General features: G+C 39.8%; 1 protein-coding gene across 9 annotated transcripts in view; it reads left to right on the forward strand.

Annotated features, from left to right (window-relative positions):
* TRAK1 (trafficking kinesin protein 1) overlaps nucleotides 1-14508 on the forward strand; it is a 219504-nt gene extending 204996 nt beyond the window's left edge. For 8 of the 9 annotated variants that reach the window (XM_044294148.1, XM_044294149.1, XM_044294152.1 and 5 more), the window contains 2 exons: nucleotides 5468-5570; nucleotides 10966-14508. In XM_044294148.1, the coding sequence (XP_044150083.1) occupies nucleotides 5468-5570; nucleotides 10966-11740 (878 nt within the window). In that variant the 3' untranslated portion in view covers nucleotides 11741-14508. Of the gene's footprint in view, nucleotides 1-5467; nucleotides 5571-5753; nucleotides 5825-10965 lie in introns of all 9 variants that reach the window. The other variant, XM_044294153.1, reaches the window with a different exon arrangement.
* Nucleotides 14509-14711: the final 203 nt, after the last annotated feature.

Below are 14711 nucleotides of genomic sequence, written 5' to 3' on the forward strand. Positions count from 1 at the left end.
ATCACCGCTCATGTGAACAGCCCCATAGAAATTAATGTGTCCGGATTCAGTGCGGGTGCAATGCGTTCACGTCACGCATTGCACCCGTGTGAAAGGGGCCTCACATACTTTTAGGGCTTGTTAATTAGACATTCTGTAAACTCGGGTAAGTGGAACTGCATTTTGATGGTCTCCCTAGAAGTAAAAAAAAAATATTTTGACACGTCAAATTGATTTATGAGTGAAAATTTTGCTTGTTGCTTTGCATCACTGAATTGCACATACATTATGTGCACTACATACCTGTCACACTTCCTTCTTTTTTTTTTTTTTTTTTTACACCATACCAAAAAAAAAGTATTGTAAATATGTGTAAGTAACAGGTGATCCATTGTGGATGTTATGTTGCACTGATAAATTAATTTTATTGCACTTATGCTAAATGTTCTATTTGTATAGATTTTCAGAGATTTTGGAGGGCTAAAACTGAATTTGTGTATTAAATGGATTTTGGAATACTAATCACTTTCCTATTATTAATTTTTATTAGTGATGGTCATTTGGAATACTAAATTTTCCCATCATTTACCGTATGCTAAAGGAATGGTAAACTTGTAGCTATTTTATAGTGTTTTATCCAGATTTGTTGTTGTGGCTTGTTTTGGAGTTTTGGTTTAGTTAGAGATAATCGAAATTTCAAATTATTTTTACCTTTTCCTGAGCAGCTTAATAATCTGCATCTTTCTCATAGCTGAGTGAAACCGGTTTGAACAATGATAGGCAAATAGTAATTCAGTGGTGAGCAACGGGTGGTTCTATCCCTGTGGCCCTGGCTCTTCTGTCTGTGTACTCTACACATTTACCTCCATTTAGATCCACATGCTCAGCTGCTACGCACACTGCTATATGTTACACACGCAGTATGTGAGCGGTATGTGTACTGCAGAGCATGCAAAAGTTGGAGAAGGACATTAAGTTATGCCAACTCTGTACTGCTCAAAGGGGACACAACTTGCACAGTCTCCTTCACAACTAAATTGCTTTACCCACATGTGCTGTGCCACTTGTCTGGTGAAGCAAGATTTTAAATGTAAAGATCAAGGATAGGCCATCAGTTTTATAGTACCAGATAGCCACTTTAAGTTCTTTACCCCACAAAACAACATTTTTGAAAGGAAACCTATATAGATATGTTCCACACCAATTCAAGAGTTCAAATTCAAAAATTTCTTGAACCTGAACTATCTGAGAAACTCAAAGATAAAGAGGCACATGTATTAAGACTGGTGTTTTAGATGCCAGTGTTATTAAAGCCCTGCACTGGAGGTGGATCTGCTGCAGTTATTTAGAGGCTGGAGCCTCTACATAACTTCAGTAGATCCACTGTTACTTCTAAATGTAAGACCGCTTCTTAACTGTCTTACATTTAGACCATTTTCTACGCCTAAAACAGACCTAGAAAATGGTAAACGAGATGAGCCTGCCAGCCCGTCCCTTTCCCTGCCCACACCACGCCCCCTTTTTAAGTCCTGGCGTTAGCGGGAATAGTTGTAGATTGCAGCGCAAAGGACCTTTGTGCTGCAATCTGCTCCAGAAATATACCTAATATAGGCATATTTCTGTTTCATAAATTACACCCCAAAGTGCCAATTACAATTCTGGTGGTTAATCACTATTGAATCTATTTGCACTGAGATTTTTGTGAAGTGACACCTCAGTCGCTCAAGGACTTGGTTCCATCCCTCCAGGACCTTTTTCAAAGTCTTGTGATTAGGTAATGTGATGCACAATAGACACTGTGTAAGGTCTTGTATTAAAGCTAACAATCTCAGGCATGATCAATCGCAAGTTAGACCACTTGGGGCTGTTTCACACGAGCGGATGCCGTGCGTGACATCCGCTCCGTGAAAGAGTGCCAAGACCCGATGCAGACTGCAGGGGCACGGAGCATTAACATGACTGATAATGCTCCGTGCCTCTCTGTGATCTCTTTACTACGAAATCACAGTTGTCATTGTGATTTCGTAGTAAAGAGATCACAGAGAGGCACGGAGCATTATCAGTCATGTTAATGCTCTGTGCCTCTGCAGTCTGCATCGGGTCTTGGCTGTCATTCACGGAGCGGATGTCACGCACGGCATCCGCTCGTGTGAAACAGCCCTTAGGGTTGAGTCTCAGTGGAAGCTGCATATACCTGCAGCTTTCATTCCCCACCTGATTTCTAAGTTGTTCAACTCGCAATTTATAGCAGCTAGAGCCTCGATCTAGGTCTTGTTTTAAAGCTGAAATCCAGTGATCAGTAGCAAGGATCTACCGGGTACATCCTTGGCTACTGAATTGCTATCCTGCAAGGATGTATGACATATCTCCTTGAGAAGGAAAGTAATATTATATCCTGATTTTGATCAACCTCATTTCTAAAAGGGATAATTCTAATAATTAGAATATAGTAAGGAAATGCTGAGCATGTAGTTCTTTTATGAAAAAAAATAAATGGGGTTCAATAAAGTAACTTTCACATTGTTTGGCTAATTAATACAGTCCTGATCAAAAGTTTAAGACCACTTGAAAAATGGCAAAAAATCATATTTAGCATGGCTGGATCTTAACAAGGTTCCAAGTAGAGCTTTAACATGCAACAAGAAGAAATGGGAGTGAGACAAAACATTTTTTGAGCATTCAATTTAATGAAAACAACGAATAAACTAAAACAGGCTGTTTTTCAGCTGATCAAAAGTTTAGGACCACACCTCCCAAAAGAACTAAACCCCCAAAACAGAAATCCAACTTCCAAACATGAACTCAGTAATGAGTAGCTCCGCCGTTATTGTTTCACTTCCAAAATTTGTTTCGGCTTGCTTGATGCAAGCGTTTCCTTGAGGTGAGTTGGGAACATTTCTCCAAGTGTTAAAGACGGCCGCACGAAGGCCATCTACTGTCTGGAACTGTTGTCCACTTTTGTAAACTTCCCTTTCCATCCATCCACAAAGGTTCTCAATTGGATTTAGATCAGGGGAACACGCAGGATGGGCCAAAGGAGTGATGTTATTTTCCTGGAAGAAGTGAAAAACCCAGTCGTTACCACACAGACAAGGGCCCTCAGTCATGAGGAATGCTCTCTGCAACATCTGGACATAGCCAGCGGCCGTTTGATGCCCCTGCACTTCCTGAAGCTCCATTGTTCCACTGAAGGGAAAAGCACCCCAGACCATTATGGCGCCCCTCCACTGTGGCGCGTAGAAAACATCTCAGGTGGGATCTGCTTGTCATGCCAGTAACGTTGGAAACCATCAGGACTATCAAGGTTACATTTTTTCTCATGAGAGAATAAAACTTTCTTCCACCTTTTGAATGTCCCATGTTTGGTGCTCTCTTGCAAAGTCCAAACGAGCAGTTCTGTGGCGTTCAAGGAGACGAGATCTTTGAAGACATTTTTAGTTTTTGAAGCCCTTCAGTCTCAGGTGCTGTCTGATGGTTATGGGGCTGCAGTCAGCACCAGTAATGGCCTTAATTTGGGTCGAGGATTGTCCTGTGTCTTGACGGACAGCCAATTGGATCCCCCGGCTCAGTGCTGATGACATTTTTTTGTCTTCCACTTTACTTTTTTGTTCCATAACCCTCAGGATCATTTGAGAAATTCCAAGTGACTGTCTTACTGCGTGCCACCTCAGCAGCGATGGCGCGCTGTGAGAGACCCTGCTTATGCAGTTCAAAAATGGAGAGTTTTTTTGTCTTTGCCATCACAACGTGTGACTACCTGACAGAAAATGACAATGAATCTACATATTTGCACAGATTTGGCCTTTTAAAGGCATGTGGTCCTAAAATTTGGATCAGCTGTTTCAGTTTAATTGTTATTTTAAATTAATTGTATGCTCAAAAAATGTTTTGTCTCACTCTCATTTCTTCTTGTTGCATGTTGAAGCTCTACTTGGAACCTTGTTAAGATCCAACAATGTAAAATATGTTTTTTGGGCATTTTTCAAGTGATCTTAAACTTTTGATCAGGACTGTATATATTGTTAGAATAGTTGACTGAATTGTGTCTTAGCATTTTATATACTTTGTTTAGGGGAGGAAAAAAAAAAGATTCATATCGAGAACCATCCATAAGTGTAAAAGATTTTTAGTTTCAGCTGTGCCACCCATCCATCCAGTTTAAACTAGTGAAACTACTCTGGAAAATGAACAATTTGTGATCTTGATCTTGAAGCTTTAGGTATGTGATATCGTCTCCTACAGCCCTGAAAATCTGGAAAAATATCAAGGTTTGGTATACAAGCTATATCTGCCCTATATACTGTTGCTTTTCTACTTTCCAGGAAACAGGGAACATAGTATTAGAGCTCTATTTTTCTGTGCTCAGAACTTTGCTTGTCTCTTCTTTTAGCAGCCTCTACATCTAATTAATGATTTATACATTTTCTATGATCTGCAAAAAAATGAGATGGCCCTTAGGCAACATAACACCTTTCTTTCCAGAGTTAATGTACATGCAACATACATTGGATTATATGGTAGACTGATTCCAAAATGTTCATTCTCATCAGCTTTTGTTGAATGAAGTGCTCCTAAATTTATGCACAAGTAACTCTGGAAAGCCTGTTTCCCTTACTTATTTCACTGTTGGTCTCTGTTTTGAAAAACATCTCTATGATCTCAAGTGATGTTTTACAGGAGGGTTTTTGGGGAGGTGTCGCTGTCACATGTATGAAGCTTTCGAATCGCTGTAAATCTGATCCTGCTGTCATACTTTTGTCCATCTGTCCCCTTACTACTTGCTAATATACCTTGCTTTGATTAGCAAAAAGTAGGGGGCCCACAGAAAGGAGGGAAAATGGTTTGTATGGTGTGTAAACACTTTAAAGCGGATGGCTCATATCATGCGTTGATGGCATATTGCTTAGACCAGCCCTTATGTTCAGAACATGCCACGAAAGTTAAAGAGAGCACACGGCACATGCGCGGCGTGCTCTTCACTTATCACTGTGGTAGTTCCAAAAACACCTGACCGAGCGTGCTCCGCTATTTTGGGGGGTCCCATAGTGGTGAATGGAGGGATCACCACGCAAGTGCAACCACCGCTCCCTTCACTGCTCTGGGACTGCTGTCAATGGCTGAGCGGGTGCTCAGCTATTTTTAAAACTCCCATAGTGAATGGACGGTGGCCATGCTTGCACACCTTCTATCTGTTCACATCAGGTGGTCCATTCTGGAAATAAGTCCAAGATCTGGGACTCATACCTATTTGATAGTGATACCATATCCTAGTGATATGCCATCATTGTACAGTATAAGATGAAACAACCCCTTGTTTGTATCATTGATACTGGAGCTTATTATTAGGTGGAAAATCCTTAATATGGTGTACAGTAGATATAAAAAAAAAAATCAAACCAGACTTTTTTTTTTTTTTTTTATATAGAAATTTCACTTTATTTAGGAAGTGCATATAATAGTTTTTTTGTTTTCTTTGTTCTCACTTTAGTGCACCATCCTGGAAAATGTTTGTCTCAGACCAATTCCACCTTCACGTTCACCACATGTCGGATTATGCACCCGTCTGATGAACTCACGAGAGTCACTCCGAGGTCGGGTATTAATTTAGCTTGTGTTCACTACTTTTGTGTTTTTAGTTAATTACCACTTTTTATTATTAGGCCTTTGTTTGGGTGCTCTATAATGGGTAAATCTGAGAATTATACAATTTTAATGATGTTAAAATGTATTTAATTAATTGCAGAGAGTCACTTAATCAAAATGGTTCTTCACAGGTCTGTTGATGAAGAAGAAGAAGCACTTTATACCAGGTTTTGCTGAGAGGCTCTCTAGGGCATGACAGGGGGTGAGCAGTGTTGCAGATGCAGTCCCCTGCTGGCTGGGATGTGTGTGCCCTGAGCTAACTTAGACACTGACAAAATCGTCACTCTAACACCACTAATATCCATATAGTGATAAGATAACAATAGGGTTTTATCATTCTAAAAATACAGAGAAGACCCGTCTTGCTCACTGGCTTGTTGGACTTGTGAATTGCTAAATATGTAAACAACTCCTACTAATTACAGGATCGAACCAGGGTGGGAGAGGATTAGAGGATAATGATCAACTACAAATAATGAATCTCTTCCCGTGTATTTAGTGAGGCTGAACATAATCTGCTTAAAAAGCAACTTTCGTTTGTTCCCACAACAAAGTTTGACCCCTTTATTTGGGTCAAGGATCTTCATTTATTCTCAAGGAGATTGAAATGGCATAAGTTTATGAAATATAATAATAGGCTTACTTGTGAGCAACTTACAGGAGAATGAATTTGCTGACCTGGAGATATTTCTGGATCTGCTTGATGAAGGCACGCGTGAACCAATTGCAGACAAGATTAGGCATTTTCTATTATACTGCTGGCGATGTCCGTGTTTTGTGGATCAGCAAAACATATACGTATGTATGAATGGACTCTAAGAGTACTAAATTACCGCCTCCCATGAACTATGATCACATAGACATCTTTTTACAAATGGTTATTGAGGATATAGAAAGATTGCCAGTGTCCACAACTCATTTTCGTAACCTATCTGGTCCTGTGACTGAGGTCCTTCTAAGTCTAGAAAGGGATACATCAATAGTCATCAAACCGTCCAGTAAGTGGGGAACCTTATTGTTATGGGGTGTACCCAATACTGACAGATGTGTGAACGTTTGTTGAGTGATCAGCAATGTTGTTGTATTGTGTAATCAGATCCCACCGACATCTTTCTTGGGGATGTATGTATGTGTCCATACTTGATGAAGGCCTTACCAATAGGTGTCATCAGTGAGGATGAATACTGTTTTCTGAAGCCGAGTGCACCTCAAACAGCTACTTTCTATAGACTACCAAATGTCCACAAGGCTTTATCCCCTTTAAAGGGTCGTCCAATTGTGTCTGGTGTAGATTAAATCACCCAAAATAGCGGTTTCTATATCGATCATGTTCTGAAAAGTTTTGTATCAGCCCTTCCATCTTACACCAGAGACACAATGGACTTCCTAAGATAGATTGAGACTATTAATGTAGAACCATCATGCTCCTTAGCAAGCATAGATGTAGAATCTTTGTATAGTTCTATTCCTCATTCTAAAGGATTGATGGCGGTGGAAGAATTCCTGAAAACAAGGGCAATTTGCTATGGCTCTCATAACAAATTTGTACTGACTCTCCTGGAATTTGTTCTAACGTATAATTTTTTGTTATTTGACTCGCAGTTCTTCCACCAGCTCAAGGGGACCGCAATGGGGAGCCCCTGTGCTCCTACCTATGCTAATCTCCTCCTGGGCTGGTGGGAGGACAATGTGGTCTTTCCGGACATGCAGGTCTGGTGGTGTGACAAGATTGTCTTCTGGACACAATATATTGACGATGTATTTCTAATATGAAATAGTGACTCTAATGATTTTGAAGTATTTGTTAGAGAACTTAATATGAATGAGCTTGGTCTGTCATTCACTTTGGAGTTCCATCCAGATGCGTTAACTTTTCTGGATGTCAGAGTCACCAAAGAGGGAGACAGACTTGTCACAACCACCTTCAGGAAGGCCACCGCAATGAACAATCTCCTTCATTAGGAGAGTTATCATCCCATGAATTTAAAAAAGGGTATACCCCGGGGCCAGTATTTGACAATGAGGATAAATTGTTCAGATAAAGAGAATTTCCATTATGAGTCCAGGAGACTTCAGAATCAATTTAGGATGAGAGGTTATCCTCAACAAGTTCTAAGAAGGTCCTTTCAAAATGCGGAAACAAGGGAACGTAATACCCTTTTAGTGCCCAAGGGATCCATTGGTGAAGGAAGAGATATTGTTAGGATCATCTCCATCTATGATGTTGCGAACTGGGAAATAAGAGCAATTATTGAAAAATACTGGCCTATCTGGTTGATGGATCCGGACGTGACTAATGTACTTCTACCCCGCCCGAGTATTCGTTTTAGATGGGGTAGATCGTTACGCGACTGATTGGTCCATAGTCCTTTTTCACGCCCAGCCCAGATAGGAACATGGCTTGATAGAAAACCACTTAGTATGTTTCGTTGTGGGACATGCTCTACTTGCCGCTTTGTGAGGAATACAAAAACTAATACTTGTTCAGTTACAAATAAAAGGTATGATGTGAGGTATTTTGTTAATTGCAGGAGTAGGGGGTTTGTGTACCTTTGTTAATGCACCAGTCCTCTGGACTATGTGGGAAAGACATTCAGGGAGTTTCGTCGGTATGTTTTAGAACATATAAATGACATTAAAAAAAAGAGTGCCATGATGGGTATTTGAACTCACTGGCATTCTCGGCATTGGAAGTGGTGAGACCCTCTCCCAGAAAAGGCGACTGGGAACGGAGAGTTCTCCAAAAAGAGACAGAATGGATATATAGACTCCGATCCCATTCGCCCAGTGGGCTTAATGAGAGACTTGCTTTCTCTTGCTTTATTTGAATCACTGTTTAATGTATTCTACACATATGAAATAACTCTTCTTATTCCAGTCTCCTTTCTGAGTTTAGTGTTTTACCTCCTATATGAGACAGAAATATTCATCGACACAAGAAGTGTCATGTGATTATTTAATAAACAGCTCAGAATCTGAGCAGTTTTGATAAATATCTTACAGTATCTTTTAGGCTACTTTCACACTAGCGTTCGATCGGATCCGTTCTGAACGGATCCGATCATATTAATGCAGACGGTGGCTCCGTTCAGTACGGATCCGTCTGCATTAATAACTTAGAAAAAATTCTAAGTGTGAAAGTAGCCTGAGCGGATCCGTTCAGACTTTCAATGTAAAGTCAATGGGGGACGGATCCGCTTGAAGATTGAGCCATATGGTGACATCTTCAAGCGGATCCGTTCCCATTGACTTACATTGTAAGTCTGAACGGATCCGCTCGCCTCCGCACGGCCAGGCGGACAGCTGAACGCTGCAAGCAGCGTTCAGCTGTCCGCCTGTCCGTGCGGAGGCGAGCAGAGCGGAGGCTGAACGCCGCCAGACTGATGCAGTCTGAGCGGATCCGCTCCATTCAGACTGCATCAGGGCTGGACGGAGGCGTTCGGGTCCGCTCGTGAGCTCCTTCAAACGGAGCTCACGAACGGACCTATAAACGCTAGTGTGAAAGTAGCCTAATACTAGTGACGACCTTTTGTCATTTGAGTGCTTATTTTTGTCTGGGATGCTGATGCTCTCTCTCTCCTGGTATATAATTTAGGATTATGCATAGTTAATATAGTGATTCTTGCCTATGTCCAGTAGGATATATAAAAATAGGTGTTTACATGATCAATGCTCTGCTATGTTATGGTTTATTTTGTGTGCTGAGGGTATAGGAATATACATTTTTTATTCACTGTACTGCTCCTATCTGTATAGCTTAATAACACACTATTTCTCTGTCATTAATTGGCCATTTCCAGTGATCATTTTTGGTCTGGCATTCATTGGGTTAATGTTTGACTTCTTTATTTAATTTAAATACAATTATAAGGAGAAAGAGGCACGATGGAAATTGATCCAGAAAAAAATACATGGGGTACATAGATCATATATAGCACTTATGTCACAGATGTAATATTGGGAAACGGACACAAAGCTCTTATATCAAGCTACATAATAAAGCCAAGTACATAGAAGATGCCAAAAAGCCCTAATAGTTGCACTCCACCAGGAAAGCAGAATATACAAGCCCCAGAAAAATATAACAGGCTAGATATATCATGCACTCCACCAGGGCAACAGAAGATAGATGATCAAGGTAGTATGTCAGAATAAATATATAATAATACCAAAGAATGAATATTGCACGAAACTACATATAGATACCCGACTTAGCTTCTAGCTGAATATATAGTGGTGAATACATACAAAATATAGTTAGCCCTGAAGCAGAATACATAAATGTTGCACAAAGGTGCAGATGCTGTCCTTCACTTCTAGCTGGATATATAGTTTTGAATACATGGAAATTACACGGGGTCCTAGGTGCTATATTTCACCAGAGCAGTAATACTGGTGCTGTGCTGAATACATATAGATGATAAAATATAATGATCAAGTAAATAATAACACATAGAACACATATATACATGCAAAGAATGGCAGACTACTCAGAAGAAAGGCCCATGTACAGCTATAGCAACCTACCCACCGACATGGTGTGCGATATGCAGACGTATCACCCCATGAACTAACACCTGAGAATAGGTCATCAGTAGCACAAAACCAGAGTACCCCTTTAGTTAATTTTCAACCCCCCTTCCAGTGCCTCCCGTTGAGTCTCTGTGTCCAGGTCACTGCTGGTTTTCCCTGAAAACTTCCTTCTGTGTGCTTTCCTTCTACAGCATGTGTGAACTACCCTCCTTGGATTCTTCCCCCTTTCCACAAACAACTGAAATGTGCAACCACCTCCCGATCCCCGCTGCTATCTCTAAGGCCCCATGCATACAACTGAATGTATTTTTGTAGCATGTCAATGGGTGTCATTGGGCGCCCCCCCCCCCCCCCAAAAAAAAGATCCAATTCAACACTGATGTCACACAGACGTTGTCTGTATTTTGCGGACCACAAAATATATACAGTTGGGTGTGTGAGGCTTAACACTGATGGAGGGGTAGCAGAGAGAGCATTCAGAAACGAGAGCAAAACTGACAGATTTTTGTCCCATTTTGCAGCACCTCTAGTTGGGTGAAAGACTTGCACACACACTCTGCAGATGCAAAATGATAGGTAATTTTGTAATAGAGACTAGTTAGAAAAGTGCAGAATTTTGCATGTGGGAAGCAAAGCAACAATAAAAAAAAAAGAAAATCAGTGCAAAGGTGTCCCTAGCCTTACTATGTAGTATGCATGTGGACTGCAAGCACTAACAGTATGTTCCCGAATTATGATCTTTGTTTTATATCGCTTCTGCATTGTTTATTTTACTTTATTTTTACTGTACCTTCTCTTTGTATCCTACAGCCTTAACTCCATGCCCACTCCAGCTATTGTCAACTTCTGCAAATCTACCCCAGCAAGCACACCATGTACACCTAGACGTCTCAGCTTGGCGGAGTCTTTCACTAATCTGAGAGAATCAACAACCACTTTGAGCACATCTCTTGGATTGGTAAGGCTCCTGAAGGAACAGGGTATTTCAGCAGCTGTGTACAACCCCCAGAGTTGGGATAGGGCGGGGACGGCTTCAATAATGTATCAATCTGTTCCAAAAATGGCTATCATACCTTCCACTCCTCCAAATTCACCTATGCAGACACCAAGCTCCTCTCCGCCTTCTCTAAACTTCAAATGCACCAGCCCACCCTATGACAACTTCCTGGCTTCTAAACCTGCCAGCTCTATTCTGAAGGAGGTGAGAGAAAAGAAGAATATACGAAGCAGTGAATGCCAGACTGATGTTTCTGTGTCCAACCTAAATTTAGTGGATAAAGTGAAGAAGCTTGGAATTGCCAAAGTCTCAGGCCCAACACTTGCATCTTCTGCATGTGACAGTCCGGTTCTTTGTGATGCGCAGGGATCAGTACGGGCATTTGTTCCTGGAGGTCTTATACAAGAAGGTATACCTTACCCTGCTGCAACAAGTTCTATAGGCGGAATTCAGCTAAACACAGGAATTAGAAGGAATCGTAGCTTTCCAGCCATGGTAGGTTCCAGCATGCAGATGAAGGCGCCATCAACATTGACACCAGGTATACTGATGGGGACTAAATTACCCAAACAGACTAGTTTACGATGAAGAACATCAAGCTACTGACAACCTTTTCTGATGACTATAGAGGCTGTTTGCATTAGCCCTGCATATTATCTACTGAAACTTCTGCACCTTGTGCTCATCTATAAAGCCAAGACTTTCTTTGGATCCCCTCCTATCCCATCCTTATACTTTGCACTGACAAATCAACATTGTGCCTAGATGAGAAGTGAAGAGTGTACTTTCTATAAATATGTAGATAAATGTCACATATCTAACTAAAATTATTTAACCAGTTGGAAACCATGGCTTACCAAGTTTGCTGTAATATTGTAGATATTGATAATAATGTACATTAAGTTAAAGGGCAGGGTGGGATATTGTATGCACTGAACCTAAAGGACTGTTGGGACGGTAGAATGCAAATATAGTTTTAGTATTAAAATTACCGACCAAGGTTTTTATTTTAATTGCAAGGAAGCTCTCACGTAGGGAGGTGTGATATATCCTAAAGGCATTTGAATATGTTGTCGCTGTGTTGTAAAAGTGTCTCCATATTATTACATTGAACAAGTCTGATAAACTATATACTGATACTAAAGGTGCAGGTCACTGGTCTCACTACTGTAATGAGGAGCACAGTGTGTTAGTAAAGTGTAACTGTCATTGATTAATTATTAATTTTTTAAATATGTAGGGCAAGTGATAAAGTATATTGCAAAAATAATCATAATTTGTTAATTTTGTACTTTTTTATGTAAATTTTATTACAAAACTGCCTCGTACATTGTCTTTTCACAGTGAGTTGCTACAGAAAACCTGTCTTTATAGTTCAGCACAGCGCAGTACTGAACTGTGAAGACACTACAAGCCCACTGCGCTGACTGACTAATTGGCCGCCAGGAGATGCAGGCGATCGGGCAGTGATCTTCTGCATCTTCGGGCGGCTCGTTCGTCAGCGTGCCAGGCATACTAATTTAACGTACACAGTCAGCGCTCACCACTGACAGTATACATGTCAGCCAGACAGGGCAGAGTATATATGGTGAGTTTTAGTTATATAGGAGGGAGTGAGATTGGCAGCAATAAACGAGGAGGGTCTTCCCTGGATTAGGGACAACTTCAGAGGCAGTTTTGTAATGAAAATAAAGTATATTGCAAAAATATTCAGAATTACGTGCCTTACACATTTAAGAAATAAAATTGACAGTTACACTTTAAGTAAATACTGTACGCACTACTTTCAGTTCACTTCATGCATTTTAACTTTTGTGAACAAAATATCACTAAGTTGGAGGTAGCCATTGTGCTAATTATTGCTAAATTACTAATTCCAAAACAGCAAGTATCGGCATGCTGCTATGACGGATCTGTTATAGGACGGATTTGAATAGTGACTGATGGAGTCCTATATAGAGGTTTTGATTGCAAGAATGGTGTTACAATTTGAATATTATTGCTGTCAAAACTGTGACCCAGACAGATTGTCCTAGCGCTGGTTTGAATAGAGCCTCTATCTGTAGTGCCTAGTAGTTTCACAAGTACTTTATATATACATTTGGATTTAGTTTACTTCTTAGTCACCTTAAAATTATTATTTATTAGGTTTCTTTTAGTTTCTTTCCACTTAGCACTGGGACCCATTTCAGATTTTACCTAAAAAGGGATTTAAAGGTCACAAAATAAGCACAGGATATAATGAAAAGCTTATACTCTGTAGTTGAAGTCTAGAAATGCCCACCCCTCATGGAAGGTATTTAATGAAATTCTTGGTCAATGGTGGGCTAATGTTTTATATTTTTATTACAAGAAGGTCATAGAAGTGTTAGTGCACTATTAAACTTTTTTTTTATTGTTTAGGTTAGCTAGGCTTTAAAGTATTTTATTAACAGGCTCGTGATAACTTTAGCCGCACAATTCACCTATAATCATAAATTATTAAAAAAAATATATATATATATATAAAAAAAAATCAATATGGATTTTTTACTTGAATTTTGTTTGACGTTGTTCCAGGTATGCTTTGCTATATCACAACATCCTACTTGTTACCTGCATTGATCAGCATATGAATTTTATTAACTTCAGTTTTCATTCACTTTTCATTTCTTACTTGAAAAATATTATCTTTCCTGTAGTTTCCAATTTTATGCAGAGCAGAGAAATATGTATCGTGCATTTTTTCTGTTAATGCCAATAGATAGAGGCATATATCTCTGGGAATGCACAGGGACGCTGTCATATACAATGCTGGCTTTAGTTAAAGGGGTTCTATGTAAATTGTTATAGGTGTTTTTTATGTGATTTATTTTTTTAACATCCATCCATTGCTGATGCTAAGACAATTTTGGTTGCATATTAGTTATCATACCTGGTAATCACTTGGCCTACATCATGACATATACTGTATGCGAACAATCTGTTTTAACATGTTGTGCCTGAAGTTGAAGCCAGAACAACTTGCTGTAACTTTTCGCCTAGTCGTTGCTCTCATTTATCTCTTGGACATCCTCCGAGTCTTCTGGATCAGTGGCATCTGAGAATCCCGGCATGTCAACTGGTATTCAACAAGTAGAGAGATGGGAGTTTCTTCCTTCTTTCTTTGTATTATTGACTCCTCTGGTTGTGTGCCTATTGCAAAGCAAATAATCTTAACTGTATTTTTTATCAGAATGCATCTTTGGCAGTAATTAGTCAAATTAAGCATTATTATGAAGCCCTTGTTGTGCTCCTTGAAATAGTGGATGTCGCCAATGAAAATGTTATCACAATTTGCTTTTCAAATAATAAACTTTGTGAACTGTTTAACTTTGCTTTTTGTATTATATTGGATTCAGTTCATTTGTTTGTAATGCTAACATCTATCCAACATTTGTGTTGCTATTTCTTTTAACAGTACAGCCCATGGCCACCCAACAATTGAGAAGGGGGATACATGTGTTATATATATATATATATATATATATATATGTGCCTTATCCTTAACACACTGCTTCTTATGCCTGCCACACCTTCA

The sequence above is a fragment of the Bufo gargarizans genome, chromosome 5 (assembly GCF_014858855.1).
Source record: "Bufo gargarizans isolate SCDJY-AF-19 chromosome 5, ASM1485885v1, whole genome shotgun sequence".
Lineage (NCBI taxonomy): Eukaryota > Metazoa > Chordata > Amphibia > Anura > Bufonidae > Bufo > Bufo gargarizans.